At 37.2% G+C, this 26768-nt stretch overlaps 2 protein-coding genes across 2 annotated transcripts in view; both read right to left on the bottom strand.

Annotated features, from left to right (window-relative positions):
- Positions 1–14338, bottom strand: part of LOC107657230 (serine/threonine-protein kinase SIK2-like) — a 36641-nt gene extending 22303 nt beyond the window's left edge. The window contains exons 1-4 of the mRNA XM_016445255.1: positions 13918–14338; positions 10797–10913; positions 6405–6468; positions 290–451 (exon numbers count right to left, since the gene is read on the bottom strand). Of these exons, the coding sequence (XP_016300741.1) occupies positions 290–451; positions 6405–6468; positions 10797–10913; positions 13918–14055 (481 nt within the window). The 5' untranslated portion in view covers positions 14056–14338. The remainder of the gene's footprint in view (positions 1–289; positions 452–6404; positions 6469–10796; positions 10914–13917) is intronic.
- Positions 14339–15166: 828 nt separating this feature from the next.
- LOC107657256 (layilin-like) lies at positions 15167–19692 on the bottom strand. Its single transcript, XM_016445284.1, has 7 exons — positions 19444–19692; positions 18618–18906; positions 18094–18251; positions 17905–17952; positions 17098–17187; positions 16897–17011; positions 15167–16786 (listed from the first exon to the last, which is right to left on the bottom strand). Exons 1-7 carry the CDS (start codon positions 19517–19519, stop codon positions 16480–16482), a joined length of 1083 nt encoding a protein of 360 aa, XP_016300770.1. The 5' UTR covers positions 19520–19692; the 3' UTR covers positions 15167–16479.
- Positions 19693–26768: the final 7076 nt, after the last annotated feature.

Below are 26768 nucleotides of genomic sequence, written 5' to 3'. Positions count from 1 at the left end.
TTTTGACCCATACAATGCATTTTTGGCTATTGCTACAAATATACCTGTGCTACTTATGACTGGTTTTGTGATCCAGGGTCACATATAATAAAATATAATTAATTATAGCCATAAATTATATATTATATAATATCAAATTGGGTAAATGTGTACATAATATATGTAATATATAAAATAATTAATATAAAACAGCTGTTTTATATTTTTCAACAATTCAATATCAATACCAATTTACCAAAGACTAGTAATGTATCAAAATTGTGGATAATGTAACTGTGATGGTCTTTACCAGCAATCTTGATGTTCATGTGTCCATCCAGCAGCAGATTCTCCGCCTTCAAGTCCCGGTGAACGATGTTTCGATTGTGGCAGTACTCAACAGCAGACAGAATTTGCCAAAACTTGCGTCGTGCCTCTGGTTCACTCAGCCGTCCATGCTTGGCTAGGTAGTCTAAATAAAGTTGACGTGAGGTTAACTAAACATCACAAGCACAGACAGCACAGACCTGAATCAATTAAACATTTTGGATGGGTAATGTATTGTAATAAGGGTCACAGACTGAACACACTGAACACACACACACACACACACACACACACACACACACAAAAAAAGTGGAAAACCATGACCACACGTTGTACCGGGAAAAAGGCTTGGCGGTGTGGTGTGGCTAGTGGCAGAGATTGATGAGCAACAATAAGGAGGCTCTGTGGTGTGAGAGTAGGGTAAACATCCCCCCGGATGGTGTAATCATGTGGTCACCACACCCTAGAGTACTGGGTCAGTCCCTGGCCCTCGGCCCGTGGCCAGACCTACAGTCCTCACACATTCCATTCCATACTCGCCTTGGGATTACATTGAGGTGGGCTGGCGGAGCGACTGTGGGTACAAGGCGTACTTATCTCTGGATAAGCTGTTTTTCAAAAATCAAAATCAATTTTCAACAGACAACAATTTGTGATCACAGGATTACCTTGGATAACCTAGCCTTAAAGGGATAGTTCACCCAAAAATGAAAATTCTGTCATTAATTACTCACCCTCATGTCATTCCAAACCCGTAAGACCTTCGTTCATCTTCTGAACACAAATGAAGATATTTTTGATGAAATCTGAGAGCTTTCTGACCCTCCATAGAAAAAAAGCAATACAACTTCTACATTCAAGGTCCAGAAAGGTAGTAAGGACATTGTTAAAATAGTCCATGGGACATCAGTGGTTTAACACACACACATGCGTTGTGAATGCGCGGTGAAGACTGACATGGAAGAGAAGAAATTGCTGAATAAAGTTATTTTTGTTTTCTTTGCGCACAAAAAGTATTCTCGTAGCTTCATAAAATTACGGTTGAACCACTGATGTCACATGGACTATTTTAACAATGTCCTTACTACCTTTCTGGGCCTTGAATGTGGTAGCTGTGTTGCTGTCTATGTAGGGTCAGAAAGCTCTCGGATTTCATCAAAAATATCTTAATTTGTGTTCAGAAGATGAACAAAGGTTTTACGGGTTTGGAACAACATGAGGGGGAGTAATTAATGACAAAATCTTGATTTTTGGGTGAGCTAACCCTTTAAGGTGCAGTCACATTAGCGAAAATTTACAAAAGGTAACTGGCAATAAAGGCATTGTTGATTGTCAATATTGTAGAAATATTTGAAGCACAGCTCAGATGGCGAATTCACATTCTTTGAAAATGTGCAAAATCTGCGGGGGAACTTTTCGTCCTCACATGGAATTTCCGATCACCCAGATTCCTACATTTTTTTTTTTTACAGAGAAACAGTAAATGTCACCACACACTACTATAGAAAATATATATTTTTTAATATGTATATATACACACACACACACATACTACAATAATAATAATTTTACAGTAATGCCAAATGTAAAATTCACTGAGCTAACCAATTAGATACCAGATGTAACATTCTGAAATTGTGCTCCATTTTAAACTTTTTTTAGGACTACGTTACTAATAAAAAAAACACACCTGACATAGGAATGTCTCATATTTGGGTCAAAGGGCCAGCAGGGATCTACTTTAAGATAAGATGTTCATACACTCTACTTTACACCACTCAACTGGCTGTAATCACCCCCACTAAATCACAGACTGTGGACTTTGGCCAACAGAACGTCATATCATTCTGGTGCCAGCATACCAGGTACCTCAGTCAGGCCTCTAAAATGATCTTATGTATGATTTTTTTTTTCTTTTCTTAACCATGTGAGCATGAACAAGAGAGACCTAAAAGAGCCTGAGCTGGCCAGCTGGCCTAATAAAAGTTGCTTCTACTTTATAAGTAGTACAAATGGAGTTCCTCTCAACTGACCCTTACAAACCAGAGTGTCAGTTACACCACAGTTGCATGGACTGACTAACTGCCTTAAAGAGGCACGTGAGAGGAGAAAGAGCATTTCCTCTTCCCAGCAAGGAGCATTTTACTGCCGGGCTTGTGTATTAGGGGTTTAAAAGCATGAACTAGCTGAACCTTGTCCTGGCAGTATTGTCACTTACAAAAATACTGATGGTATTTTAAGTGTTCCACCAGCTTTAATTCACTGAAATAAAATAAATAAAATATTTGTAATAATAATAAAAATCATATTACATTTCATAGTTAATAAGGTCATTCTGCATATAAGCATATACAATAATTTTAAAAGAATCAGAAAAATTTTCAAAATAAAAAAAATACTTCAAACAATGCCATGGTATTTTCTAATTCTTTAATTAGATTTAATTAGATTCTTCATTAATTAGATTACCATTTATTTTAAGCTTTTAACATCATTATGCTCTTCACCATCATTCTTTATTCTCTTGCTGCGTGACATTTTTTTAATTAGCTATAAAAAATATTTTTCAAACAGTCTCTCAATTTATGAGATCATATACTCTAAACTGCATATATAATAATTAGTTCAAATCAAATAAAACCATGGTATTAAATACCCAAAGGAAAAACCATAATGCTTCCATAGTAAATATGCGAAAACATGGTAATACCAAGATAAATTTTGTTACAAATAAGTGAAACTATTTCCAACATACTGAATACATTTCTTCTGGTCTCCAAACACACGTACACTCTTTCCAGTGAGTCATAAATGATCTAGACAGGAATTGTGAGTTTTCCTATACTACCAATACTAATGCTAAAACCTAAAATCGACAGACTATAAATAGAGCCTGAGGGTAAAAGGCAGGGATCGAGAGGCTGAGGGCAGACACGGGTGTCAAGACTGATCAGCTGACATGTTCAAGAAGAACCTTTTCTCCAGCTCTGGATTTTTCTAAAATATGCATGGCCTACTTTTCTCCTCTCCACTTCCAAAATTTAAATCAATGTCCCTTAGCTTTCCCTCTCTCTCCTGCTTTGCCTGTGCGTTCTGCAGCTTCTACTTATTCGATGTTGACCCAGTTTCCAGGTCCCTCTAATGCTTCGGCTCTGCGGTGCTGGTGGAGCAGACAGACTCAAGTGGTGGGCTTCTGCGCTGCTAAGCTCCACCACGGGGGACCGAACCCAGCACTTCACAGCACCAAATGCTGCTCAGTCTCTCTCTCCTCTCTCTTTTATCCCTGTGAAGATTATTTGATGGAAGTGAGTGCCTGTGTTATGTTAGGATAGCTTAGATTCAGTGTGGTGCAAGCGCACACCACTTGGTCTTAATGATTACAAAAAGTATCTTTCATAATTTGTGATTAACTGGAGACTTTTAGTGTTGATAGAGATGGCACATGCTGTAAATAAGTTGCATAATCATATTGTGCAACAGAGAATCACAATAGCTGGACAGCATGGCCTCTCAGTACTACAAGACAGTAATTATGTGGTAATCTTAACAAAAACTGTCATGTAAGTATTAGTTATGCTATGTCGACAGATCATTTTATTTGACCTCGGCAACCTCATTTCAATTCTCTACGGGACGTTTGGCTGTTATCTCACCCTTTAGCACAATTGGGCAGGAACAAGTAATTTGGTTTGCCCCAGCCACCCACGACATCCCTCTTTATATCTCTTTCAAAACAGAGAGGCTGTTGTCACCAGGGTCATGGTTTCCGCACAAAGTACACCACAACCACGAGATTGTAAAAGAATCACACTAAATGTCTGTTTATTGTGTAGCAATAAAACACATTACCAGTATGAGCATGCTGATTGGTGGCTGGCCAAACAGAATATGCGTGACAAATATGTTTACAAAAATACAACAAATACATCTGAAACAAAACAGTGTTAAGTAATTTGTCTGTCTGCAATGAAAGCAGAAATGTTACACGATGCAGAACAACAACAGCCAATTAGAATATATTTGATGTTGAATATACAGTTTTGGACCAATAGGATTTCACTGTGGGCAAGGCTACTCTATCTATAGGCTTTATATTACAGCTATTTCCCTTAAAACACATCAAAACTTAAAAACACACACATAAAAAAAAAATAAAATCTTGACTCCCCAGGGTAGGAACAAATTCTTGGTAGCATATCACATTGCCGTGTACTGTGAAATAGACACCCTGTTATGTAAGAATAATGTGTGATGATTATGTGAGTTTTCACAGGTGGTGCACAGCAGCTGCTGCTACAAAATCAAACCCGGAGTCAGAAATCACCCCCTATATCCTTAATTTGGGCACTATTTGAGGGGACAGCCATTTTTAGTGGTGTCTGAAACCTTAATGGACATTATCGATTTCGAGTGTACAACTGATGTTTGTTCAACAGCTAGAGAATACCCATAATGCACTGCGAGAGTCGCCTGGCGAATGAATTGCCGCACCTCGCCAGAAGATTGCACCTGCAGCTGATTCATCCATCCATCCATTTTATAAAGCACTTGTCCATGGCGTACAGCGTAATATAATACAGGTAAAAATTCATTGTAAATTGATTATTAAATTGTTTAATTAGGTTTTATACATAATTTCCATGACAGAGTTAAAGATAAATCCTTTCATCTTACTACTGGAGCTGCCAGATTCAAATGATTATTAAACAGCAAGCTCAAACTATGCAAAAGCAGCAGTCTTTCTGCACTCAGTGTCCGAATTCACTCACTCGTTTTTATTTACTCTTTCAAGTGAACTGTATTAGTGGTCTAATGTAGGGAAGAGTGAATGAGGGTATAAGGGGCGATTTCGGATTCAGCCAAAGATATCAGTCACTGGCAGTGATATAGTCTACTTTTACATCATTTTCACCCTCAAGAATCACCAACAAGTGATTTTTAAAGGGATAGTTTAAAAAAAATGAAAATTCAGATTATTTACGTCCATGTTGTTCCAAACCTGTATGAATCTTCTCTGTGTGAAGTCTTTAAAGAATATCCGACCAGAATATATTTTTTTCCAAATAGCTACTGTAATAAAAGTGAATGGCTACAGTGAAAAAAAACTATACAATATCATAACAGTAATCCATAGGACTTGTTCCCTAATATTCCAAATCTTCAGAAGTCATTCAATAACTTCGTGGGAAAAAACAAATGGAAGATTAGCAGTGAATAAGGACCTACATTTGTCTCATGAAGTGATCATATGACTTTCAGAAGACTTGAATATAGCACATGTGTCAAATGGACTGTTATTGTGGGGTTTTTGGTTGCTTTTTGAAGCATTAAAAATTCAGTTAGTTCACTCTAACTGAAACAGGTGGCCAGTACTGGTACTTTATTAAAAAATGCTCCCTTTGTATTCTACGGAAGAAAGTAAGTCACTCGGGCTTTGAATAACGAGAGTAGGAGTAAATGATGACAGAATAAAAATTTAGCATGAACGATTCCTTTAATTTTCTTTGACCTTCAGTTTTGCTCTTAGCTTCGAGCTTGTGTGTCATAAGAAAGAACTCCAAAGCAATGGAAAGACAGACAGCTGAGCCGTCAGAATATGATCATCATCATCACTGACACATTTGTTGCTTGTGACTATGATGGTTATTCACACAGACGGTGTTTGTCTCGCCTGAGTTAATTTCAGCCTGACCTTTGTCACTATCATCTGAAATCAAGATGTTAGGCTGAATACACACTTTCTCCGTGTCAGTGATGTGGAATCAGGATAAATGTATAGTGAAATTGATAAGAGGTAGATCTGGCTGACAGACAGCATAAGCAAAGCATCATATCATCGTGAATCAACAACAAGAGCAAGAACAACAACATCCAAATATGGTAGTCAGCTTTTTTTTTTTTTTAATTAAAAAATCATCTCATGTAATTCTTTGCTAACCATCCTGAATACAACATTCATCCAATAATGTATAGATACTTAGGCCCTGTGAGTATTATTGGTTGCTATTATAATAACAACAATTATCCATTATGCAATATATTTCATATCAGGTACCAAAATTTGCATCGCACTATTGTAAATGTTTGGTACCACTTACCAAAGATTTCCCCATTCTTGGCGTATTCTGTCACAAGGTACAGCATATTCTTGGTCTCCATGACCTGCGTGAGGATGAAAAAAAAAATGATGCATTACAGGTAAAATCCTTTGTCTTTGACACTATAGTAGATGGCGTGCATAGATCCAAAATACACATGAAACACAAAGCGAGTGCAAAAAGTGGGTTGAGTGATAAAATGACTGCTACATTCAGCTGAAATCTGAAGTATCCCATTGAGTTCACATTATAATGAAACACACATGAATTAGAGTGGGATGCTGGTTTACTCGTAGGCTCGATTCACAGTGCAGTGTCAGAGCCAGTAATGTGTGGGAGGCCTCCAGAATTAGCCAAAGAAAACAAAAAGATGAATAGAACTAAATGTAGTGTAGAGAAGCGGCATGTTATAATTCAGAAACATTCACAGAGTCCCACATAAACACTACTGTCGGCCATTTCTAGTCAGTTGGTTTGGGCTTCAACTCTATAGGCTTTTGTGGAAATCAGCCTTATCTGGGCTCAACTTGTAGGGGCTTTTCTGCTCTTGCCATTTAAAGGCATGACAGGGTTGACTAATAAAATCAGCAACTAGGCCAGAATATGAATCATCTTTTAAACTCCTAAACTAATTCTCCTTTCCAGAAACATATTTTGATGGAAGCTGTGATCTCAGAGCTGTTCTGAACACAATGATCACAAAGCACGTCTTATCCCAATCAGATGCCAAATAAGCAAATAACTGGAAATAACTCAAATTATCTCATGTGAATAGTTGATTCTACACTAGTTGGCTGTCTGTTACGTGACACACTGGCAGTGGTTAGTCACATTACACCAGGGGATGGGTCACGCTGTTGCCAATGATAACTGACAACAAAATAGGACTATCAATCAATTAGAAATTGCATAACATGCCTATTCAAATACACTGAAAATAATTTGGCGTAGAAACAATTGCTAGTAATTTTTCGCAGACAATTACAAAGAATTAACACTTTGTACACAAGTAACACTTTGAATTAAACAGGAAATTTTGATGTAGAAATAGTATTTTCTTGTAAAACATACTCCAATAATCTTTTTTACAGTACTCCAATAATTTTTTACTTACAACCTAGAAAAATGTTTAAAGTTTGTGTATGTGTGTGTTTGTAGTGTTGGGCAAAGTTAATTTTAAAAGTAATGCATTAAAGTATTGTGTTACTCCATAAAAAGTAACTAATTGCGTTACTTAGTTACCTTTTATAGAAAGTAATGCATTATGTTACTTTTGCATTACTTTTTCTCACCTGGGCTAGGTTAGCTCAAAAGTTATATTTTTGGCCCTTACACACAAAAAAGTTAAATTAATAAGCCTCGGGCTAAAGGAAGTGCCTCTGCACCTCACTCCCAATTTCTCTTAATACGCAGTGCCAGTGAATAAATTGGAAAACTCGGGAAGTAACTCAGATATTTCGTTGTAAATTTTAAAGTAATGTGTTACTTTACTAGTTACTTTAAAAAAGTAATCTGATTTCGTAACTCGCATTACTTGTAATGCGTTACCCCCAACACTGTGTATGAATGTACAGTTGGTATAGAAAAGAATCACCCCCCTTTAAAATAATCACATTTTGTTGCTTTGTAGCCTGAAATGAAGATGGACAGTTTTTGTTTTATCCAGCTGTATTTACTCAGTGCAACTAATAACATCTAATTTAAAGATATAACACCAACATGTCAGAAAAAAAATAAAGAAACAGAATCACTGAGTTGGAAAAAGGATCACCCCTCTCCTAAAAATGACTTGTAAACTCAATCAGGTGTAGCTAATCACCTTCTCAATGGCACACAAAGCCATTTGACTTCCAACTGTGATCAGCTGGTCATTTTGATTAGCTCAGCATGAAAAGAGCTTTCCTGGAGCGTTTCAGCCCTTGGTAGTGCAACTGAAGCAAACAATCAACTATGGGTGGCAAGACACTCTCAAAAGATCTCCGGGATAAAGTTGTGGACAGGCACAAGTCAGGAGATGGATACAAAAAATTTCAAAGGCTTTATTAATGTCTAGAAGCACAGTGAAGTCTATTATTAAGAAGTGGGAGGTATTTGGTACAACACAGACCCTCCCTGGATCAGGATGTCGCTCCAAACTGGATGAAAGAGCCAGGAGGAAACTGGTCAGAGAGGCTACCAAGAGGCCTACAGCAACTCTGAAGCAGTTGCAGGAATTTATGACAAAGAGTGGTCATTGTGTGCATGTGACAACAATATCACAAATTCTCCACAAATGCGGCTTGTAGGGGAGGGTTGCAAGAAAAAAAGCCACTCCTGTGGGTAATATCCTGTTATGGGGTGTTTCTCTGCAGCAGGGACTGGAGCACTTGTCAGGATAAAGGAAAAATTGATGGGGCAAAATACCGTCAAATTCTTGAGGAAAATCTGCAGTCCTCTGCCAGAAAGTTGTCAATGGGAAGAAGTTTTACCTTCCAACATGACATTGACTCAAAGCACACAGCAAAACTGAGCACAGTGTTTGAATGAGAAAAAGGTAAATGTCCTTGCATGGCCTAGACAGAACCCAGACTTAAACCCCACTGAAAATCTGTGGAATAAGCAAAAGGTGGTTCAACAAAATACTGACACAAGGGGGTGATCCTTTTTTGTTGTTGTTTTTTTATTTGTATTTTTTTTTTCTGACATGTTGGTGTTATTTCTTTAAATTAGATGTTATAAGTTACACTGAGTAAATACAGCTGGATAAAACAAAAAATGTGTCCGTCTTCATTTCAGGCTACAAAGCAACAAAATGTGATTATATAAAGGGGGGGTGATTCTTTTCTATACCCAGTGTATGTGTGTGTGTATATGTATGTATATATATATATAGTTTTCAAATTAATTGATCAGTTGGTATAGAAAAGAATCACCCCTCTCTGAAATGACCAAAGAAAAAGCTGACATGTAATGCTGCTGATGTATGACGTTTGAATAGAGGCAGATCACCACAGTAAATATGGACCATGTGCTGCTGCATTACGTGTACATGAGGGTGCGTGTGCAGAGCAGCTGCTTGGTGTTAGGACCCTGAGCCGTAGCAGATGGGGCAGAGGGAAACCGGGGGTTAGAGATGAGATGGCAGGGCCTGCAGAGCTGCCCTCTGTTTATGAGGCCTGAAAGGAAATGACTAATTGACCCATGCCGTTTGAATGGAGTAACCATTGGAAATAATGATGCACTATGATTACACGGCAAGGGCTTGGACTGGTGCCGCTGCGTTGTATAATAAGGAAGCGCTATTCCCATTCCCAAAAACCAAAGTGACCTAAAGTCTGACTCTTTCATAATGCTGCAGTGAAGTCACACTGGGGGAGAAGTTATCTCATCTTCTTAGTGTTTGTGTGACTTTGACTCCAAAGTGTGAATGATCTCTAGTTAAAAAAAAATAGGCTTTTTCCAGCTGGACAAATTTAATGTGTTCATGCGAAAGTTTACTGTGAAAAGTAGTTAGCTATTAACTTTGGCTTGATGGCTGGTAATATGGTGATATTTGCTCAGGTACAGCCCTTACACTCTATTTCTAAATCAATTTCAGAGTTCAGATTAGCGGTCTTCTCGGGTCCTAAAATCTGTACGCGACCCGAATCACTTCTTACCCGAACCCGACGTGAATAAATTATTTTTTTTTAAAGAAAAACCCGACCCGAGACAGACCCGATGAAATTAGACCCGAGTCCAACCCGACAGCATTTATTTTCGAACCCGACTGGACCCGAACGTAAACGTGTACAGTCTGCAGCCCCGCAGTCAGTCAGGAAAAATCCCGGTGTCCTGCTGACTGATTTGGCCGGTTTCCATTACTTTGATTTATTTAACATTTATTCAACTTATTATTAGGCTACTTTATATTAGTGCCTGCCTGATGGATACAAGTTATTTCTGAGCTCGGCTTTCAATCGTGACCAGTGGATTTGAAAAATAAACGTGATAGTTTTATAAAAAATAAATCGATAGCCTAATAATTAATGGATTCGCTAGTGTTGTCTGCAACCTGATCTCCGGCGAAAGGCTTCTGCACACAAAAAAAAAAAGCCCTGCATGAACACGCAGCATAATGAAGCGAGTGGATTTTCCTGATGGATCTCATATCTACAAGATGATGTCTGTGTGCTCCTTTTCAATGTGTGTTCCTCTCTTAACACGAAAGTGAAAGTAACCTATGCATTCGGGATAGTTTAAAAGAATTCGGGTCTAATCGGGTCCATTTGGGAAAAGCATGTTTATTTTAAATTACCCGAGACTCGAGGCCGCTAATACTGAACCCGACCCGTGTCCGAGGTAGGCCTACTCGTTGAAGTTTTGGACCCGAACCCGCTCGGGTCGGACCTCGGGTTTTCGGGTAGACTTTACCTGGTACAGTTTAATGATGTGCGGATGGTCCAGCATTTTCATGATCTGTACTTCACGATAGATCTTCTCCAGGTTCACAGCATCCAATTGGGTCTTGTCGATGATCTTTATAGCCACCTGTTGAACGAAGGGCACAGAAACACACTTTCATTGGCACAGAGCCTAATGCCTCAAGCTACTCAGTGAAATTCATTATTCTTGTTGCTGTCTGCAGTGCAAGTCGATCCAGTCTTCACAAGCCCCAGCGCGGATCAAAGGCAGAATACATGAGCAAAGCACACCTGAGCGTCTGGTTAACGGCTTAACTACTGAAGTAGGCTAATGAGCCAAATTATATTATCATTTTCCCACAGGCTTTTCATCATTTGCCAGACAAATGGGAGAAGAACAGGAGTAATTTACCATTTCATAACCACTCATACTTCAATCCCCCTTTTGACTGTATAATTATAATGTTCAGGTAAGTACACAAAAGCAGAAAAAACAGACTGCAGAGTTAAAGACTTTGACCTATGTTTTATATCATTACAGTGATATAAAACATTTTATGTTATGAAGATTTATGACACTGTGGTGCTTCAGCTTGCTTCCTACTGTTAGTATGAGGAATCTTCATAGTATAACAGAATAAAAAAAATCTCGAAAAAATATCAGTCAATCTTGACGTACATTAAATCACAAATATTTTTAAATGCCAAAGAAAGGCTCAACAATAAGGATTTTTTTCTGCTGGTCAGGTCGGATTGGATTTTACCCTGCCAACATTTTCACCAGTCCTACCATAATTTATATATATTTTCCAACATTGTTGCATTACAAAACATTAAAAATAATGTTCTGAAAAATAAACTGGTGGGCCCAGTGAAATTTTGGTAAGGCCTGCAAAAATACAAACCTAGTATAAAATACCTAGTGCAATACCTAGTATACACACACACATATATATATATATATATATATATATATATTTCTATACAAATATTTTTAAAATTTATAAAAATATATATTAAATGTAAATATATAAATATATTAAATAAAATATATACAAAATTACTCAAAGGCTCACAAAGACTTGAGAGGGTGGCATATGATAAAAAAAATATATAAATACTGATTGATTTATAATTGTAACTTATGCTTTAAAGATTTGTTTTCACGCAATTTCAACAAAACATCATCTATGTTTGCCAGGGTAGCATCTTGGTGACATCAAAATCAGCAGAATTTGCAAAACAATCTTTTTTTTTCACATAAATCCAAATGTTTACATTTGAAAGGCATAAAAACATTTGCATGATCAACGCAAGAAAGACAAAATGTACTTGACAAGTGACAGTTCTGTCTATTGGCCTGAAACTGTCTCACACTGACCCCAGGCCATCCTTGTAGTTCATCCTTGAAAAGCATAACCGTAACTGACTGAAAACATTAGAGCACATCACTATGAATCAGCTGTCACATGCGAATGTGGTTAGTCATTCTCATTGGCAGCAACAGTGATCCAACTGTCCGTTGAATCCATGAACAATAAAAGCAATGCACGAATCAGAAGACACATGCTATCAGATCATGTGTATTCTGAAGACAGCTCAGAGGAAGAGCAGAGAAATCACAAAACACAAGAGACTCATGGGAAGCTGATAGAGTGTCGTCTCCGCAGAAATGAAGCCGCCTCAAGGCAGCCATTGCAGAGATGCATCAACTGTGTACAACATAATCTTGTTAAATATCATAATTCCCTCACACACTGCTCCAATGCTAAACTCTACATCTGCAGACAGTCTGAAAACCGCAGAAGCTCTCTGACCAAGCATAAATTACAGCTCGCACCTTCTGTATAACACCCTGAACCAAAACTTTACTACAAAGCGACATAATCACAGTGGCACAATGTCACCAGAGGTCATTGCCTTAGATTTTTAAAAATCATTTAATGCAGACCGCACTTACAAAGCACAGACATTTTAGAGCCGAGTGTAACCAGAATAATGTGAAATTATTATTATTTTTTTTAATAATTTATGACATTTTCTGTGACCGCCGTAACCTTGTGGCATGCAAACAGTGCTCAGCAGGGTTTCTTTGCAAGGAATGTGAGACAAACATCAGCTCGGTTTTTGTGACGAGACAACATCCATTATCACAAAATCACCCTTTGCTTATGCAACCACTGCACAAATGCACAACAGCATGGCCCACATTTAAAGGGCACTAAACCAGCATAATTTCTTGCTATTGTACACAGCCTTTGTCTTTCTTTGACAACTAGTTTTGGGCACCCTGCACTTTTTGAATACTCTGCATATTTCCATTGAGGTGTTAGGCTGCTGGATGTGTGTTTATCAGTGCATGCAAAGCTGCACAAAGGCTTCAGCTAATTGTAGTCAACATACTTCAGACCAGGGTCTGAAATTAAATAAAATGTAACTGAAAGTGACAATTTTTTTTTTATTTTTTTTTATTTCTTTTTACATTATTAACATTTCATATATCTAGATATGGGTCTGATGATGGTTTTATTTTATGATAAAAAAACCCACTTTTTTTTAATTGTAATATTTTACATACATCTTGAAAGCAAATTGTTATAACAAAAAAAATATTAGAAAAGTCAACATACCTTAGACCATGGTCAGAAATGAACAAAAATGCAATTGAAGCAACAAAAATGCCTCTGATATTATAAATTAATTCTTGATTTTGTATGTTATTAGTATTTTATATAGGCCTATCTAGATATGGGCTTGATGATAATTTTATTTTATAATAAAAATCACTGATTTTAATTAAACATTTAACTATTTTACATTTTGACAAAATGGTTAAAAACATAAAAACACTGAAAAAAAATCAGACTTGAGTTGAAGTTATAAAACGTTCCTAAAAATCAAATCCAGGTGGCTCCTAAAAAAATATGTGACACTGCTTCAGACAAACAGGTTGTTTATTACCCAAAGATAAAAACAAGTTCTCACATAACTAGTATCAACAATAGTATAATATAATCAAGCCAGTGTGAGTAAAACTGTAACTTGTATCTCGTAGTTTTTCTGTGCAGTGCACAAGGGTTAGTTAGAGGACTCTCTCATATGACTCTGCAGCTGATATATGCACAACTCACCTCTGTCTTGGTTATACGATGTCTTGCCAGTTTTACAACAGCGAAATTCCCCTTTCCAAGAGTCCGTTCGATATCGTAGAAGCCCACTCGGACGGGACCCCTGAGCACTGGCTTTTGGTGACAGTCAGCCATGACCATGCTTTTAGTGAAACACTAGGGTTTGTGGCGAGAAGATAGAGACCTGCCACTTGAGCCTCAAGATAACGAGGTCGGCAGAGGCTAAAACGCGTAGAAATGCCAGCGTGCCGGCCAGGGTGCTCGCTGACGGTCCGCTCCAGTCTCACCAGAAGAAGCAGGAGAGCGTTTAGGAGCGCGGCGATGTGTCACACCACCTCCTCCTCCGATACAATAGAGCTCTAATATTTCAGCTGTGTTTGCGAGAGTACACGAGTTGACTTGCAGGAGGCATCATGTTCTCTGGTTGACGTGCATTGACGTCAGAGCCTATGGGTATTTGTACAAGGGGCGGGGCTTCGAAGCGCTTCCACACTCCAGTGCCAATTCGTTTCCAAGACGACCAGACCCACCTCTTGCGTCAACGGCCAGAGCGTCGCTCTGTTTGTCGAGCGCTGGCTGTGAAAGCCTGCCGACAGCAACTTTGATAAAGTCTCTCGCGAACTTCAGTCGAGGAATGAGAGCCGAGGGCGATGTGCTCGGTGTATGAAGGCTTTACGCTGTGGTTTTCCGGCTTTATTGAATCTTAAGTATATATTAAGTCTGGGGTTTTCAATCTTTTAAATTCCACGGAGACTCTTAATCGTTTTCTGTGTAAAGACCCCATTTATACTGTACTGTACTGTTAGATGCATTAGTATATTTTCTTTATTTAAATATATTTACTTATTTACATTTAATTTATTATTTAAATCGTGTTTTTTTATTATTTATATTAAAAAAATAATAAAAAAACATTTAAACATTTTTATGAACCCCCTTTGCAGCCTTCTGGAGGTCCCCGGACTTTTAATTGTCTTAAGTAATCACATTTTGACATCTAGGGCACTAAGTCAAATGTTTGCAACCCAACCCTGTAGACATCAAAGCAGGCGTGGCACATATTTGCTCAATTACATAATCATAATCACAATCATATAAAGCAGAATTTTGTCACAAACATTATATGTCTGAAGAATCAACTGAGCAAGAGCTGTATTGGACAGTATTCAACAATTTATACAACAGTTTAATAAACAAGTCATTCATATCAAGAGTATGTGAGCGTAGAAATGCATTACAGACAGTGCATGTCTTGTATTGGAAAATGTAATTTAAACACCTAAATGACACAAGTGCAACAAATATGTCCTCAAAAGCTGCACGTAATTCAGGTTTAGGTGGCCTATCATATGGCGACATCTCACGGTCACATGTTGTACTGCAGTCACTCAGGTCTAATAAAATACTTCACTGCTCCTACAGCTCTGATGACCTCAGGGAATTCAGCTGAATAATAATAATGCATTTCCAAAGAATAACGTTTAGCTCAAAATATTTGCAATAAATTGAGAGTGACGCAGTCAATAAAAAGGGTACAAAATGTTGAAATAACAGAGTGGTTTGGAAAATTAGTCATCTCTGAACCCCATGTGAAGTTATAGCTAAGCATGCAGCAGCAGCGGTGACATTTGACGATATGGAAAAGGTAGAGATCAATTCTTAGCATTCATAACAAAAGCCACTGAATAAGATTTTTTATCAAATACAATTAAATAAAATAATTTGTTAGGGTTACATTGCTTCAAGGACTGACCATTCCCATGACTTTTGCAGTCAAAAACATTTTACAGAGACTGCACTCAACTTCTTACCAATTATAACTAACAAGAAAAATGTATATTCACTATAAAAATATACATTCTTCCTGTCCAGGCTTGTTTTTAAAATTCCCTAACATTTCCAGGTTTTCCAGGAGTGTGGGAACAATGTTAATTAAACACAAACACATCCATTAAAAGCTATTCTGTGCTCAAGAATAAGTCCAAATAATTTGACAAAGATATTATTATTATTAGGACAAACAACATATATTTTACAATCCAAATACAGCAAAAAAACTCATTATTTATCTTTTTGCTCATCATTTGATACCTAAAAGCAAAATACATATTCAATATGTTACTATAATGTTTTATATATACAAATCCTTTAATTCAGTTTTTACACAAAAGAGCTTACGAAGCAACTACACAGTCTTCAAAAACAGGGGAACAGCAGTAGGTATCCTTTAGAGAGGCCATTCTCAGAGACACAGAAGGATGTTGTTGAGATGGGCTGAGAGGTCAGTGCACTGTTTTGTGAATTTCCAAATGGAAGGTCCTGTTCCAGGATGCCAGCTTCCACAGAGGAAGCTCTCACAAGCCGATGACACCTTTATGCTTCTTTGGATAGTCAGTTATGGGAATCTATACACCCCTGCATTAGACCCCCAATGACTTCCCCACCAGGTCACATAGAGCACATCAAAGAGCAGACATACAGACTAGAGATGAAATCAAACATGGTGGGAGAGCCAGACACACTAGTGGGAGAGACTTTACCAGTCAGTATACACTGTATAGTGTTTTAGTATCCATAGATGTCATTGACCACCCATCCAGCCTCTACTGCCGAGGACCCCCGGCAGGTCTCGTAGATGTCATTAGTGACAAAACCGCACTGCGTGGGCCGGCTCAGGACGTTCTCGTAGTCCTCAAACTGACTGTTTGCAGACGTCATGCTAAATGTTCTGTTAATTTCAGAGCTCATGTACTCCAGATGAGCTCCAGACTGGTTGAATTTGTCGGTGCGTTCATAATCCTTCTGACTTTTTGGAGCTACGGGACGCACCCACTGTCCTGGCACGGCATAGATTTCATTCTGTTCTTTTCTCCTGTAAAGACACAGTCAGAAAGTATATTATATGGCAGGCTGACAGACAAAATAGTTCATAGAGAATAACAAACTAAGAAATGATAAAAATGTTTGCAGTCCATTACATACCTTCTTGACATGACTCTGAAGCAGAACACCCCCGACACCACCAATATCAACAGCAGCATTACAGGCAGTGTGGCGAGGAGGATGTAGTAAATATTAGTGTCATCTGAAATAGAAACTAAGAGAAAGTCCATCATTATTAAAAAAAAAGTTCTATATATATAATTCAACTAATATTCTATTGACCATTAATTCCTGAAATACCTGATGACTCAGAGAGTTCAGTTTTCATCCTGTCATTGTCCACTCTAATGGGCGGCAGGTGCTTTGGCACCAGAGTCAGGTCATCAGCATCTAAAAACAAGAATCACTGTGAATGATAAATAAGCATTTATGGTGTTTGTCCTTGATCTGTTATGGATTTTGAGCCTGACTACTGTAAGCAAAAGTACTTCCACCACTAGAGGCCATCATAAGCATTATTATCCATCTTTTTAAACTAATAATTCACCTCAATATTAAAATTTTGTCCTTTTTTATGTCCTCATTTACACATTCTCATGGCCTTTTAAACCTATATAACTGTTTTACTCTGTGCAGAATGTTATTGCTTTTCCATGTGATTAAAGTGAACAGGAGAGTAAATGATTATTTTAATTTTTGTGTTATTTTAGAATTGATATACTACATATTAATATTTTGACTTACCTTTTATTTTAATATATTCAGTTTTAATTTTAAGTTTTAGTAATTTTGTTATATGCTTTTGTTTTCTATTGATTTTTATTTTAACATTTCTATTTAGCTTTAATTTTGTCTTATATCAGTTTTAGTTTTAGTAATTTTAGTACTTCCGCTTGCACTTATTTATCTCAATTTACCAAGGCAGCATTTCAAATTTTTTTTGAAAAAAGTTTTTGGATCTAATATTTATTTTATGATGATAACACTGGTAAATGATAAGACTCAAGTTGCACTTTTTTGGGAACTATCCCTTTAATTTTCAAGTTTTGTGGGCTATGTCAGAAAAAAGTAGCAAACGCACCAGAGAAAAGTTAAGGATTTGTTTACCTGCGAGTGTTGTGATATTTCCTGCCGGAGTGGGGACAGGATGCTTCTCTAAACACATACAGGAGGCAGCAGAGTTTACATTTGAAGTCCTCTTACATAACATGTTAACACTAAAGATGCTTGTCTCAGATTTGTTGCCTATTAAATATCTTAATGTGACAGCTAACATCAACACAAGCAAAAGCCTACCGTCTGAGTACTTGCAGATGAAATTATTCTTGGAATTGCAGTTGTAGTCAGTCCACTTGAACATGTTGTGCTCCTTCTGGCCAGAAGAAGATGAGGGCCTGTAGAATAACGCCACACACTGATCAAGGCCACACGAGGGCTCTGTCACCAGCCAGTTCCTGGAAAATCACAGACTCAATTAAAATTATATCGGATTTACTATTTTGCTTTCACTTAAAGGAACAGTTCACCAAAAAAAAATGAAAATTCTTTCATAATTTTTTATTTATTTATTTTTAATTTTCAAATAGCTTTGATTTTTACATTTACAGTTTTCATTTTTTTTTTGAGTTTTTAGTAATTTTTAATGTGCTTTTGCCATTTAAAAAAAAATAAAAATTCTATATAGCTTTAATTTTTTTCCCCATTTTTTTAATTCTAATACTACAACCAAACGTGCAAAAAAAAAATTTATTAAAAAAATAAATAAATAATCAATCAATCAATCATAAGAATATTTCAGGGTATTACTGCAAATATCCTACCTGAATGTGGCCTGACTGTAATCCAACCAGTAATACTGTGATGAACAATCAGCATTATATTGTGAGCTCCTTCGTAGCCCAATCCAAAAGTCTCCATCAGAGGCCCTGAGCTCCTGCACAAATCTCTCCACCAGACGCTGCTCATTCTCGGTCTCAATACTGAGCAGCTCTCCATCATCCTCCCTGCATTTCTGTCTGGCTGCCTCAAAGCTTGCTCTGAGCCTGCTGTCCTGGAAGCTTGTGATCTTATAGCAGGGCTTCTCTGTCCCTCTCCGGCATATCCTGTGATCTGCAAACCACATCACCAAAAAACACTGATGTTAGGGTTGAACCTGAAGTACTATTATGGAAATATTGCAGGAACCGTTATAGGAAAGTTGGCGCAGGGACATATGCGAGCAAAGAGAGGAAGAAACCAGTAGAACGTCCACAAACTGTCAGGCGGAAAATCCTCTCAAGCAAAGTCATGTGTGCGACAGCCATCAGCCATATCCTCCCTGACTAAAAAACAGCTGCCTGTGACCCATATATAAAACCCTTCTTATCCGTAAACTGTACATAAACAAACCACTGTACATAAAAGTACTCCGTGATTAAGCGTTTGTTGCATCAGCTGACGCTTGTATTCGTTAAATGTGGTTTTGCAAAACAAAGGCTTCAGAAATCGTTGTTTAAAAAGACTGCAGTCTCTTAACCGAAACTATCGTATTATTAGACTGTCATTATTAAATACTGTGCAGTAAAGAAGCATACAAAATCTAACGAAGATCATTTGAATATCACTATGCATGAACCGACATTTTTACATAAACAAGCACAAACTCACCACCGAACGCGCTTGATGCGCAGCAGGGATGGAAACAAACTGCCAAAACAGTTCCGATCAGTTTCATGAACTCCATCTCTACATAGTTTCAATGGGTGTGCGATTGCCACGACACGACTGTTTCTAGATCCTGCCAAAACGTCCCGCTGTCAGACAAAACCAACGCAAGCAAATTTTCACTCTGACTCCAAAAAGTTTGCTCGAGTCTCCGAATGAAAGTGCCTGCTAGCAGAGGCTGCTGTAGCTGTTTTTGCGCTCCCACTCATTACGTGTGAATTTTACAAGTGTTCCGAAGTAGTTTTTTCCTACAATGCATATCTTTTGTTCACTATTTTTAAATAAACAAGCTAATAATACATTAGTTAACACATTTTAAAAAGGTTACACAAATGTATTTATGTGCGTGTTTAGGCTTATTTTTTTCCATGTCACTTTGTTTCTTCATTGGAACGGGTTTGGAGAAATTTAGCATCACATCACTTGCTCACCAGTGGATCCTCTGCAGTGAATGGGTGCCGTCGGAATGAGAGTCCAAACAGCTGATAAAACATCATAATAATCCACAAGTATAATCCATGACTCCAGTTCATCAATGAATGTCTTGTTAAGTGAAAAGCTGCTTGTGTGTAAGAAACAAATCCATCATTAAGGTGTCCATAATCCATAATAATGCTTCCTCCAGCGAAAAAGTCCATCAGTTGTCCTCTCACATCAAAATTCACCAACATATTTGTTTAGAACTGTTTTGGACTGTTTTCGCTTATGAACAGTGCTTGATCTGTACATACAGTATTTCTCTCCTGATTCAGATGAGACGACTTTTTCACTTGAGAAAGCAATGTCATGGATAGAGGATTTTAGCTGGAAGCAATGGTTTGAAGTGAAGTGATTTGTTTAGTATAAAACATGCAGCTTTTTGCTTCACAAGACGTTAATTGATGGACGGAGTTGTGTGGATTACTTGTGGGTTATTGTGATGTTTTAATCAGCTGTTTGGACTCTCATTCTGACGGCACCCATTCACTGCAGATGATCCATTGGTGAACAAGTGATGTAATGCTAAATTTCTCCAAATCTGGTCAGATGAAGAAACAAACTCATCATCATCTTGGATGGCCTGAGGGTGAGTAAATATTTTCAGCAAATAGGCTATTTATTTTTGAATGAACTGTTCCTTAATTATCTTTAAATTATTAAATTGCCAAATTGTTGTTTAATTTTCATTTTGTAGTGCTTTGACTTTTGTATGTTAAATATGTTGCAGGATATAAGTGATAAGTAACCATGTGCATAATCCTTTAGCAATGTTTTGTGCTTTTCCTGTATCACTAACACATTACTAAACATCAATCACTGTGTAATCACTGTGGTTTCTACAGTTCATATAAAATCTGTTCAGAGACATGTAGTGCAGAGGGACCAATTTTGATTGGCTCACTAGCAAACTGGCAGAGGAAATAAGATGACTTTTTATGAGGTTGACTGGTCTGTGCAAGTCAAAGGAGCTCAGTCACTGCTGTTGACCCTGCCAGCTCACAGTCAGCCGCACACTATCCTCAGGAATAGGAAGCCAGTCAGGAAAGGAAGCACACAGTTTTTCAACAGCCTGTTTCCTCTTCATCTTTGTGGTTTTATTTTTTTTGTTGTCCTTTTTCATTTCCAGACATTTCCCCCTTGACCCGACAAAGAAAATAAATTCATTAAACAGCTTAAGCTGGTGTGTTTTTTCTGGTGTGTGTGGCAGTTACAAGAGGCCTACTTAGTTAAATTCTTGGTAGAGGCAACCTCCTACAGTGTTACCGTGTAATCGCAGTGAAATCTTTGTAGGGTATTATGAACAGATTCTGCAGATGTCATGAGGTTTTGGAGAAATAAGGGTGAGGCCATCAGGCCAGTGGCATTGCATGTGTAGTTTGTTTGTACTGATCTCTGGCAGGCTGCCCGGACTCATTGCCCCTCCTCACTGAATGTAATCTGTCATGTCACTCAAGTCACTTCTTTTGAGAACCACTAACTTCTAAACGTATGCTTGACGTTAGTACTGAAACCTTTTGAAAAACAGCACAATTGTGAGTGTTTTTGCTTTGTTCTGTTTACATCATTAGGCGTTTACATTATTTACATTGTTCTATTATTCTATGTATTACGTTAATATTGGAAAATTCGCATTATACAGCAGCATGTCTCCAAGCAACACACATTAGTGACGTTTCGTTCCAAAATAAAACTTTTAATTATTTGTTTGAGTGAATGATTCAATGACTCACTTATTACCAGAGGCTAATACTGCTCTCACTATTTCTGTCATAAAAAGATATATGAGAAATAGAAAGTATACTATGCTATTCCAGAATCAGCGTTTTTGAATGAACGATTGAATGACTCATTCATAAAGATTGCTGTAACAATGCAACCCATGTCATCACTCCTAAACTCATTCCGATTCGGGGACTGTAACTAGCTGTTGTGTATACCTGGATATTAAAATTACTATTTTCACAGAATGCCTTCCTGGCATTTTAGGTTGTGCTTATTTCAAATAATCTACAGTAACATGCAGCTTGTACACTTTGTTTAGGTATGTTCAGTTTGTGTCACCTTGTGTGGATGCTGCAGCTTGCATATTTATTGCACATGCATATAGAATGGACATTAAAGTTTATCTCACTGAATGCTATGAATTTTCTATAACCTGGATGCAGGAAAGTATAATATTGCAGCAGCCAGATATGAGTACTTAACAAGTACAGGCTGACTCTTGTAATAACTAAAAGAGAGGAGTTTGAGAAGACACCAGATCCACAGCCACTGCTTTCAGTGACATCATAGACAGATATTGAACGGATTGAACTTCAGTATTTGTTAAAAACATGTGAAAGTTCAAGATTATGTCTGCTTATTTTGTGCTCGAAACATTAGCTATAGCAATAAACAAGATAATAGATGTAGTCAGGGAAGCGCCATATTTAATTTTTGACGGGAATGAACACGAGGCTGTGAGGGATTCAATTGTACTGTTGTTTAACGATATATGGATTGTCCAGCTGACGAAACGTCTTTCCGAAGGAGAATAAATAAATAAAAAATGGACAAAAACGCCATAAAACAGTGACGTTGTTGTGAGTTGTGAAAATGATGCGATCTAGGATCATTATATAGTGCGTAAATTAGCAATGGCATCTTAATACCACATATTATTATTATTATTATTATTAGCCTATGTATTACAATATAATATAATATTATATTATATTATATTATATTATATAATTATAATCATTATTATTATGGGGTATTAAGAGGCCATTGCTAAGTTACTGGCAATAATACAAAATTGCAAGACTGAAGTCTAGTCTGGACACATAGGAACAACTGCTCACGTTACAACTGGTAGACCGGTAGAGCTGGGGGGAAAAAGGATTATTGTAATGTTTCTGCTGGCATCTATGTGAAAGTGACATGTTTTGATAAGGTTTCACATTTACCCAGAATTTACCTTGAAGTTAATGCATCCCAGAAATAACACAGACTGCTCTGGTATGAGGTTCCATTTGTGTCAAAAATGAGTCGACTGCTTTGTGCTTTGTACTATACATTTGTCTTTGTCTACAGTCATTGCCTACTTGTTCAGGTAAATCAGTATATGTTGACGTGTATGTTGTCTGTTAACGTCGTCTCAATCTGTCGTCCTGCTTGCTTTTTCTCTGTCATTTAATTACTGTCGTCCTTATTGTCGTTTTGTTCTGTCATCTTGTTCTGTCGTCCTAACTGTCATCTTCTGTCGTCTTGTTCTGTCGTCCTAACTGTCGTCCTGTTCTGTCCTCCTAACAGTCGTCTTGTTCTGTCGTCCTGTTCTGTCATCCTAACTGTCGTCCTGTTCTGCCGTCCTAACTGTTGTCCTGTTCTGTCGTCCTAACTGTCGTCCTGTTCTGTTGTCCTTACTGTCGTCTTGTTCTGTCGTCCTAACAGTCGTCTTGTTCTGTCGTCCTAACTGTCGTCCTGTTCTGTCGTCCTAACTGTCGTCCTAACAGTCATCTTGTTCTGTCATCCTAATTGTCATTTTATTCTGTCGTGCTTAATGTCGTCTTGTTCTGTCGTCATAACCTTCATCAGCACTGTAAAGTTAGTTTCACATTTCATATTCGACTAGGTTGCTTTAGGAACCGTCTGCAAATTCACCTCACAGTACAAAACGAAGTACAATAATTCATTCAAATTAATGTTCACAGGACTGTAGTAAATGCCTAGTGGGCAAACTGACTAAATATATTTTGCCAATGTCTCGCCTTAGACAATACTTCCAACATCTCCCTTACAGTCTGTACAGAGACTGACTTATTACAGGTGAAATTTTGCCAATACCTGCTTTACTGGACGTACAGTGCACAAATATGTTTAGAAAAAAACTACTGTAATTCACCAAAAAGGCTTTTTCATGTTCCAAAGGTTGTAGTATATACCTAGTTACAAAACTTATGAGTTTGCCAATATCTCCCTTGATGTATGTACAATGAACAAATATTTTATGAAAAAATTACAGTAATTTACAATATTTTTTTTTTTTTCCATATAGGCCTATGTACAGTACACAATTATTTTCATAAAAATTACTGTACGCAAAGTTTTTTTTGTAGGTTGTAGTACATTTGCAGTTACAAGACTGACTTATGATTTGTGAAATTTTGCTCATACCTCCTATACTGTACGTACAGTGCACAAATATGTTTAGAAAAAATACTGTAATTCACCAAAATGTTTTTAATGTTACAAATAGTACATTTCTAGGGACCAGACTGACTTACTACAGGTGAGATTTTGCTAATACCTCCTTTACTGTATGTACAGTACACAAATATTCTTAGAAAAAAACTACTGTAATTTACCAAAAGGGTTTGTTCATGTTCTAATGCTTGTAATACATTCCTAGTTACAAGACTGACTTACTACAGACAGGTCAGATTTTCCAATATCTCCTTTACTGTATGTACAGTGCACAAATATTTTTAGAAAAGGGTTGTAGTGTTTTCTTATTTAAAAGACTGACTTCCTCCAGGTGAGAGTTTGCCAATATCTCCCTTACTGTATGTACAGTACACACATCGTTTTTTTTTTTTAAACCTACAGTTATTCACCGAGAGGGTTTTATCATGTTCCAAAGGTTGTCTTATATTTAGTCAGTTTTGCCCACTAGTAATTTACCAATAGGTTTCTTTGCAGGATGACAGTTAGGACGACAGAACAAGATGACTGTTAGGACGACAGAACAGGACGACAGTTAGGACGACAGAACAGGACGACAGTTAGGACAACAGAACAAGACGACAGAACAAAATGACTGTTAGGAGGACAGAACAGGACGACAGTTAGGACGACAGAACAAGACGACAGTTAGGATGACAGAACAAAATGACTGTTAGGACGACAGAAGACAGAACAAAACAACAATAAGGACGACAGTAATTAAACGACAGAGAAAAAGCAAGCAGGACGACAGATTAAGAGACGACGTTAACAGACAACATACACGTCAACATATATTGATTTACCTGAACAAGTAGGCAATGACTGTAGACAAAGGCAAATGTATAGTACAAAGCACAAAGCAGTCGACTCATTTTTGACACAAATGGAACCTCATAATAATATTGGTGTTGCTATTTTTATTTTTTTGAACCAGCAGGTGGTAGCATTGTACTAGTACTGTTTTACTATTGTACTACTATTTGTTCTGAAGAACCTCAACGTTCCTTTCCTTTGTTCAGTTGTTAGATACTGTGATAAATGTGAAGTTGTTGTAAATTCTTATTCATAGGAATGTTGCCTTATAAATTTATGAATTACGGTTTATAAATTAAGTACAAACTGTACCCACTGTAATCTCGAAGGAGTCAATTCTGTCCTTATCTGACTGTGCAAGTGGCTTGACTTCTTGAACAAGTAAGATTCTCATACTTCACACTATGCATTTTACAATCTCTCCAAATCAGATTTAGTGATCTCTGCAGTCACATGAATTCATCTAAATTGAGAATAAGACTGAAGAACACAGGGAGTTGTTTTGTCCAGTGGACAAGAACAGAAAATCATCAAGGTGTGACGCATCCAAGCATAATATGTGAAATATGTTCTCACACCAAGGGGCTTTTTGACACAAGTGTATGTGCTTCATTCAAAGATCTTTGTCAGATTTCAGCATCACTCAGTCAAAATGGACCCTTTAGCCTTTAGCAGGGGTGTCTTGATCCAGCTGCTCTCAGAACACAATAGATGAGGCTTGCATGCGAGCCAGACGAACAAAGGTTATTTTTGGCGTTCTGTGTTTCATACCTTGTGGCACATTATCACATTTCTCGTATTCATAATGTTCTATTCCCAGGGGATGATGCAACATTTTATGTTTCAAATGATTTATACACAACAGACTCTTAATTTACGTTCTAAGACTTTGACATTTAATACTGTTACAGAAAAATATCTGTTCTCAGATGGACAAAATAGACAAAGTAAGAATTCTGGACAGTTTTTACAGTTGGTTCACACAGACAACAACACATCTGAAAGTTTAAAGATATGGATTTTCATGTAATACACAACATTATGACAAAAACATCAGTGTTACAACAAACCATATTTGTTTGTATGAGTAAATGTTGCTCAAAATCATTTACTCTCATTGAAACAAACCATACAACTAACACAATTTCAAATTAATAGCCACCAGGATACCTATAGTGTGCTATTCAAGACTTTATTTCTATAAACAGATTTAATTAATGCATTTCACATTATATACATACAAATTGCAGATGTCAATGTACGTAGCAGCTTCCAGATTACACATAATAAATCATAAACCTGATTCCAATTGCACTTCACATGTAAAAAATGATGGTAAAATGCCTTCGATCATAGAATAATGCTAACCTATTAACATATACATACATGTTTTCTACATCTTTGTTGTCATAATCACATATTTATCAGTCTTCATTTATAGTGACTTATCTGAATAACAGAACTGGTATCTCTTGGATATGCTTCAAATCTCACTGTCACTGTATTAAAGGAACTGTCATTGTTAACCAGAAGCAGCGGATTCATTTTATAATATGGGAAGGAATTGTACAGTATTGTAGTAGGAGGGATGAGACACTCCCTGCACCTAAATCATGCCTGGGGTCCAATGCTATATAAGAAGCATCTCATCACCTTTCTAAAATTGTGTCCCTGGGAGTTAAACAGGTATGGTTTACTGTTTCTTTTCACTGATATCTACTGCTTTTTCTCTTAAATGTTAATAAACAACGCAATGCATTCTAAATAAT

Source organism: Sinocyclocheilus anshuiensis, unplaced genomic scaffold (assembly GCF_001515605.1).
Source record: "Sinocyclocheilus anshuiensis isolate Anshui unplaced genomic scaffold, SAMN03320099.WGS_v1.1 scaffold139, whole genome shotgun sequence".
Taxonomy (NCBI): domain Eukaryota; kingdom Metazoa; phylum Chordata; class Actinopteri; order Cypriniformes; family Cyprinidae; genus Sinocyclocheilus; species Sinocyclocheilus anshuiensis.
The sequence above is the reverse complement of the archived record's forward strand: the minus strand, read 5'-3'. Positions and strand labels throughout refer to the sequence as shown.

Bases quoted from the DNA above. Each gene is read 5' to 3' on its own strand.
- LOC107657256 (XM_016445284.1), bottom strand. From the start codon at position 19,519: ATGGAGTTCATGAAACTGATCGGAACTGTTTTGGCAGTTTGTTTCCAT. The intron at 17,953-18,093 runs GTAGGCTTTTGC...GTATGTGTTTAG, and splicing joins CATCTGCAAGTACTCAGACG to AGAAGCATCCTGTCCCCACT. The intron at 17,012-17,097 runs GTATTTCAGGAA...ACTTTCTCTTAG, and splicing joins TGAACTCTCTGAGTCATCAG to TTTCTATTTCAGATGACACT.